The sequence below is a fragment of the Plasmodium relictum genome (assembly GCF_900005765.1).
Source record: "Plasmodium relictum strain SGS1 genome assembly, contig: PRELSG_00_v1_244, whole genome shotgun sequence".
Classification (NCBI taxonomy): domain Eukaryota; phylum Apicomplexa; class Aconoidasida; order Haemosporida; family Plasmodiidae; genus Plasmodium; species Plasmodium relictum.
The window spans coordinates 9279-17727 of NW_021628437.1; the positions used below are offsets into that span (position 1 = coordinate 9279).

At 18.1% G+C, this 8449-nt stretch overlaps 1 protein-coding gene across 1 annotated transcript; it reads left to right on the forward strand.

The window, feature by feature from the left end:
* Positions 1-547: 547 nt before the first annotated feature.
* ETRAMP (early transcribed membrane protein) lies at positions 548-1177 on the forward strand (the record flags this gene model as incomplete). Its single annotated transcript, XM_028679837.1, has 1 exon — positions 548-1177. One exon carries the CDS (start codon positions 548-550, stop codon positions 1175-1177), a length of 630 nt encoding a protein of 209 aa, XP_028531078.1.
* Positions 1178-8449: the final 7272 nt, after the last annotated feature.

Here is an 8449-nt window from a genome sequence, read left to right on the forward strand (position 1 = left end):
TACGGTGATATTTATTATTGTATTGCTTTTTCTTCATGGATGTTTTATTATTTTACATTTTTTTTTTATTAGAATATAAATTTATTAATCAGTATAATTTATGTTTATATGAAAAAGAAAAAAATAATAATAAAAATAAAATTTTAAGTTAATTTATATTAATATTAAAAATGGAAAAAATAGTTAAATAAATAATAGAATGAGTATTTATTAAACTTACAGGAATATATGAATCTATATTAAAATTTATCATATATTTGTATAAAAAGAAATAATTTAAAAAATATATACATCAAATAAAATTTATTCTTTAATTTATATCATATATATTTTATTTCTATATTTTTTATTTTAAATTTGATTTATTTTGTTAAAAAAAAAATTGCAGTAAAAGAAAAGTATTATTATAAATCATTGGTAACTGTCAGTTTTTTGTGTTTTTATAGTCATCAAAAAATATTATTTATTTTAATGTTTATTTATTGTTAATAATTTGAACAATTATAATTTATAAATTAAATTGTTAATTTGCATTTTTTTAGTTAAAATGAATATCTCAAAAATATTTTACTTTTTTTATTTTTCATTTATTTTAAATTTAACAATACTACAACTTGTTCGAAGTGACACTTCAGTAAAAAATTACGTAAGTTCATCGGAAGAGAAAGAAGCATCTTTGGAAGCAAAAAGAAGAAAAAAAAGGAATATAATTTTGTACTCGTTAATATGTGCAGGGTTAATTACCTCTATAGCTATTGGTGGTGGTGTGGGATGGTACTTGAAAAAAAAAAGAGATGAGAAATTTTTTAATTTGCCTTTAAAACAACCAGACGGACAAATTCCAAATACTAGTACGCCCAATACTTACAACTCTCCTAGTATAGGTACAATAAGTTTAAGAGGACTATTCACTGAGAATATGAATAAAGGAGGTATCTCTTTGAAACGTTTTAATTCTTTTGTGGATAGTTCCAAAGTAGCGATAGCGAAACATTTTCGAAATTTAAATAGTTCAAAGAAAAATTCTTTTATAAAAAATAAAAAAATTATAAGAAACGTTGTTAAAAATTTAGCGCTAAAGAAAAATTTGAAGCTTTCAAGAGAACAAGAAAATGTTGCAACTGAAAAATTACAAGGACACCTGAGAGTGTTACATCATAATTTAAAAAAAAAATGAAACATTTTCATTATGAATGAAATTTTTTGTAAAAGAAAAAAACATAAATAGACAATATATATAGTATGATATAATTATTAATTAAAATTTGTATTTCATTATGCAAAGTAATATAATTGTTTGATTTTTAATAATAATGTAATATATAAGGTGATAAAATAATATAATTATCCTGTACAATATAAATATTATGATAATGAATAATGCAAAAATAAGATATAAAAATTTACAGCTATATGATATCACTTAGTTTTAAAAAGTGGAAGAATATTATGTAGGAAATAAAATTAATATTATATTCCACAGAAATATATACTTTGTATAGAGATAATCATTTTTTTGTAGAAAATCAAGGGAAACATTATTTTTATTTCATTATTAAGAAGTTTATTTCATGTCTAAATCGGATATAGTTTATATGTTATATATTTATGAAAAAAAAATTTTAATATAAATATGAATATATATTTTAATTAACGAAATGATTATTTAATTTAACACATAAAAGATATATGAAAATTTACCTTTCATATACTGAAAACTTTAAAAAAATTGTGATGGTAGGATAAAATTACATTCATATACATTGGATAAAAAAAATAATTTTTGCATTTTTTAAATAAAAATACATGATTTTCAAAAGAATATGAAAGGAAATTTAAAAATATACTGAATGTAAATAATTCATGTCATATTGAGCAAATCATAAAGCTTTTATATCTTTTTGAACATATATAAAAGATTATTAATACATGATTTTATTCAGCAAATATATAAAACTTTATGTGCAATATATGTAAATATATTAATAATGAAGCTATATCGTTTCTCTTTATTTTTGATAGATATTTGTTATAAATTTTATTATAATGAACAAAAAAAAAAAAAAAGAAAATTGGAATTTATATAATTTTTTACATTAATATATGTCACTTTAGTATTGATAAAAAATTATTATTAAATTATTTACTATTCTTTTTTATATATGTAAGAATTAAAATTATTTTAATATTATTTAAGAAAATTATACTTCTATATAATGCATTTGTATTTTGCATAAATATATATATTTTATTTTGTCTTCGTAAATATATTAAACTATTTAATACATATAATTTTTTTATATTATAAAGTATTATATGAACAATTTTTTTTTGCTTAATTAGAAATTAACTTAAATTTGTCGTATAAAACCTTTTTTAAAAGATAAATTTTTACTTCTTATTAGTTTAATTTTTATAAAATAATTTGGATAAAAATATAAAAAAACATTTATCTCAAGTAGTAATAATTATTTAAAAAAAATTTTTTTTTAAAGTTAACAAAATTAATATTATTAATATTTATATTTAAGAGTTCAATATTTCATGTTCTTAAGAAATATAAAAGTAACTATCTTAAAAATAAAAACCCATTTAAATAATTAAATTAGTTCTATAAAGAATTGAACTATTTTATTATTCACATAAAGTATATTAAAAGTAATTAATATAAACATTTATAAAAGATAATGAAGAAAAAAGGAAAAAATGTTATAAAGTATTTAAATTTTTTTTTAATATATAAATAAAAAAAAAAAACAGTTATTTTTTTAACAATCATGTATTAATATAATTGTTTACTTCCATGTAATGGTATTTAGTTATAAGAAGAAACATATTTGAAATAGAAACCACATAAATTAAGCAATTTTTTATAGAAAAATTATAAATGTTATTGCAGTAATGATGATTGATAAATAAAAAAAAATAAAAAAGATAAAAATGATATTGGGATATTATATGAATAGACATAAAAATTTACGAAAATCATAACAAAAACATCACTTTTAATTCAAGTTCTTAATAAGGCATATTAATTATAAATAGGTTAAAATAATATTATAGTTATAAATGTTCAAATATTATTATGAGAAATTGATAATGAAAAATATAACCATAATGGAAATGAAATACTGTAGAATAAAACAAACTATATAAATTTTACGATTATGACAAAAAAGACTTACGAATTTGTAATGATATATTTTTTTAACTGTAATATATTTAATAAAAATTAAAAATACAAAATTGAAATTGAAGCTATGAGAATATAAATATTTCTATATAAATTTATGTTGATAAATTATTTCTTTTTACTTAATTTTTTTTATAATGAATCTTTATTGAGCTACTACAAAGTCTAGTTAAAAATTTTCAAATTTATGAATACTTAAAAAAAAAACGTGCACATAAGAAAATATAATTAATTTAATCATCACATCTATGACTTCATTTTTTAAATAAAGAAAAAAAAAGATAGGAAAGTATTTTTACGTATATATAAATGTTGAAAAATAAAAAGACGTCTTTAAAATAGGCTTAATATATAAACTTTAGATATTCATAAAAAATTTAATATATGGCTACAAGAACAATAATTTAAAAAAAAAATATAAATAATATATTTTATTTTTATTCATTCATCATATATAACATGATTAAATGTATACATATAATAAATTTACTAACAATTTAACATAAAGCAATATGAAATTTTTATTCATAAACAATCAAAAATAACAATTTTTTCTTTGAACAAAATAAATAAGAGCATAATAGATTTAAAAGGAATTTCATATCAAATTTGCTTTTTTCTTCTTTATGCATTTTTATAGTAAAAATAATTATTAAGGTATACAATTTCATTAATCTATAGATATGCAATTTTTTTTTATTTTAAGGAAAAAATAAAAATTTTAAATTTATATTTTCCTTTTCTATTTTAAATAATATATATAAGCCACAATAAATTATATATATACAAATAAGATACTTATGGAAAAATTTACAAAATAAAAATGCCTCTTTGATAGCTCTTTTCCACATTTCTTCAGGAGATAAGATAAAATTTCAATAAATGCAAATTTTATTATATTCTATTTATGTATTTTTTTTTTTAATTATATTATATATTATAACTTTATTGAATAATTTATCCATAAATGGAGAATTTAAAATGTTTCTATTTATTAAATCTTTTTCTACTTTAATTGGTATTATATATCACTAATATTTGTTTTAAGATTATTTTATGTGTAATATTTAAACTATTAAAAAAAAAAATTGGCATTTAAATATATGTATATAATAGAAACGTTATATTTATTAAGAAGTAAATATAATATAAAACAAAGTATTATAATTTTTGTTTCTCTTTTTGATTAAAATGTCTTCGTACAAAAAAAAAAAAAAAAAAAGAGCAATAAAACTATATATTTTAGGAATTCATGTAATTATAATGAGAGATATTTTAGTAAAAGATTATATTATTACTTTTAGATATGAATTTATATTAAAAAAAAAAAAAAGAGAAAAATATTCACTTATATAAAAAATTATAAATTATAAACAAAATTTTTCATTGAGAAAATAGTATTTTTTTATTTTATATAAATATTGTTAATTTCTGAATGAGCTTTATTTAACTTCGTTGTAAAATGAAAATCTTAATATTTTATTCTTTTTAAATTTCTTATTTTTATTTTCATCTTTTTGATAATACCAAGTTTATCTATTACAAGTATATATTTTAAATTTCCCTCAAGATAATTGGAAAAGATTTTGTATACGTTGATATTTATTTTGAATAGTTAAATAAATTATTATATATGAGAACTGAGTTTTAATGAATTTTAATTTTTCTTTTTACTTCGCAGAACAAAGATTAAGACACTTTAATTTTTATTTTAGCAAAAAAAAAATAGGGCATTGAAGAATAAGATATAGAAAGAATTAATATTTGTCATTTAAGATATTATAACTTTAACTATATTGCATATGATGCTTTTTTTTTTACATTTCTTTTAATGCTAATATATCTACAGAAAAAATTTCTTTATATATATATGGTTAATAAAAGCTATTATTAACCTTTTTCAGTACGCTATCCTAGGTTACTATACGTGTATATACAAGTTACCCATACACTGACTGATTAACAAAAGATATTATAATTTTTGTAGTACACTAAGCTAGTTTATTGTATGTTTATGTACAAACTAATATGTACTTACACTAATAAAAGAAAAATATATATATATATATATATATATTTTTGTTTGTTTATTTTGTTTTTGAAATATTTTAAAAAAAAAAAAAAAAATTTTTTTTTTTGGTGAGAAATTTTTAGTAAATAAAAATTTATTTATCTTTTACAAAAATAAAAGATAAAATTAATAATGTTTTTGTTTTAATCAATGTATATTTTGAAATAACATTGAATAATATAAAGTTTTGACTTTATTAATTGTTATAGTTTGTCTGTATGTTTTTAATTAAAAGAATAAGTAATTCTTTGTAAATAAATGGCCAATTAATAAATCAATATGATGAATATCCTAGGTACATAAAAATAATACTATATTGGGTCTTATTATAATGAGTGATATATAATTATATCTAACTTTATTAAAAATTAAAGTATTTTAAATTATATGTATAGTGCATAAATACTTTCTTTTATAAAAATAGGAAATATATATGATAAAAGTGAAAAATTATTTTATAGCACATTTGTGTGAGAAATGGTAAATACTATTATTAAATTATTTATGGATTAATGTATTAATATTTTTGGTGTTTTTTGCTGTAATATAATTCATTCTGGTTATAATAATAGTAATTAGGACTAAAAATATTAATTATGTTAATATACTCATGATTAGAATAGTGAAAATTATTTTAATTTTTATATTAATGTAATAAGGTGTAACATTTGTTTTCATATAGATGGTTATAATTATAACGAATATGTTTGTTCTACAAACTAATATTGCTACAAGAAATTTAATTATTATTTAATTATGAAGGTAATAATAACGACCTTAATAAATAAAATCCAATTTTGTCCATTTATATCAATAATAATTATGGTGTCTGAGAATGTCTAATAAAAGATATTATTAATCTTTTATAATTGATTTATTGATTGGTTATTCGACGACTTTAATAAAAGTGATGAATACCCATGTTAATAAAGAGCAAAATTTAGAACTCCTTCATAATTTTGTATTAAAGTTTCTATATGATACAAGATTAATTAAATCACTTTTTAATTGACGCAATCCATTTGCTATTTTCCTCTCATTTATTTCTTTCTCCAAAAAAAAAAAATTAAAAAAAAAAAGTGAAAATATATTAATATAATTATAATCGAGATGAGTTTTAAAAAAAGCTTTTATTAGATACACTAAGTTGGTCACAGTGATAGTACTTTCGATTTTACATTCAATGTACTCTTAGATAAGAAAAAATAAAATTTTATATTACTAATTTTTTAGTGCTATTCAATTAATCACTTACATATGTAAATATGTTTTATCAAGGTAAAACTTAAGACTGCATATTAATTAAGGCCAATGAATTTATTCATTGATCTGAGGTGTTATAAAATTATTAAGTATCAAATATAGAAATATAAACTAATTAAACTTTAAATATAAATGTTTTAATTACTGGCATTAAAAGTAATAAACATAAAAGAGGTATAATAATTTTCTACTTATCATTTATTAATTGGTTTATTCAATATTTTATTAAAGTATTATAATAGCAAATTAGTAGCACATTTTAGACAACGGTTGGAATTTTTTGAAATTTGCATAAGCAGAACACATTGAATTAGCAATAAAAAAAAATAGATAAAGATATAAAGAGATTAAATTTGAATATATTTGATGATATAACTAATTTAATACTTATAAATTTATGATTAAAAAGGATGGAGAAGACTCTAAAGTAATAATTGATGAATTGCCAAAATTCAATATAATGTCTATGAAAGAATGTTTTACTTGGTTTAAAGAGTTTGAAAATACGGATATGGTGATACAATGGTCTAAAGAAGAAATATTTTTAGTTCTCAAAACTGAATTATCTAATTTTTATTATAACGAAATAACATCAATTACTGCTAATGATGAAGTAACCACTATGTTACAATTTTAAATTAAAATATCTAGAGTTATATTTATGGATTTGGATGATAAATTAAGGCACATACTAATATGTGTACTAGACTAAAAAGCAATGTATTAGAGGAAATTGAGTCTTTTATTACTGATTTTGAAATATATGTTAAATGCTGTTTATCTATCAACATGTTTAATGGTATAACAAAGAAAGACAGTTGGTTGTATTTCAGACTCAGATACTCTTTACATAAAAGTAGAAAAGTTCCTGCATTGAAACCTGAAAATAAATCATTTTGCAAAGCTATTAATGAGATGAGAGATTTAGATGAAATGTCTGATACTCATGAAAATATTGAAGAATTAGTTGTGAATTGTATTTAGAGAAGGGATAATAATATAATAGGAAATAATAGAATTAGAAATAATTTGTAGAATGAATGTCATTGTTGAGGAAAACAATTTCATTTAAAGAGAGTGTATACACCTGGTTAATAAAAGGTATTATTAACCTTTTGTAGCATGCTAAGCTAGTTGCTAGTTGTATACGTACAAGTTAGCCATGCACTGACGCTAGTCCTATATATATAAAAAAAAAAAAAAAAAAATAAAGTTATTTTTGTTTGTTTGTTTATTTATATATATATACATCTTTGTAATTTAAAAAAAAAAAAAAAATTAAATATATTTTTTTTTTTTTTGGGAAGAGTTTTTATGAATGAATGTTATGTTATGTTATGTTATGTTTTAATTTTTAGTGTAAATAAAAATTAAAAGAAAGAAATGTTAACCTATTAAAACTTAAGAGATAAGAGAAATATTTATGTATTATTGGTTTATTAATTGCCCGTTTAATGACTTTGCTAGAATATTAAACAAACAAATTAATAAAGAGCATGTATAACTAAGTATACGTTTATATATATATATTCGTTTTTATTATATATATATATACAGTTTTCTTATGATGCATAATATTTAATTGAAGTTAAATTTTACTGCATCTTTTAATAAACCTATTAACAGTTATAAATGAGTTTTTATTTACAAAGAATTAATATCTTCTTTTAATTAAAAACATACAAATAATTTATAACAATTTATTAAGTCAAAATTTTATGATATTCAATGTTATTTCAAAAATATACATTGAATAATACATAAATATTTCTCTTATCTCTTAAGTTTTAATAAGTTAACATTTCTTTCTTTTAATTTTTATTTACACTAAAAATTAAAACATAACATAACATAACATAACATTCATTCATAAAACTCTTCCCAAAAAAAAAAAATATATTTAATTTTTTTTTTTTTTTTAA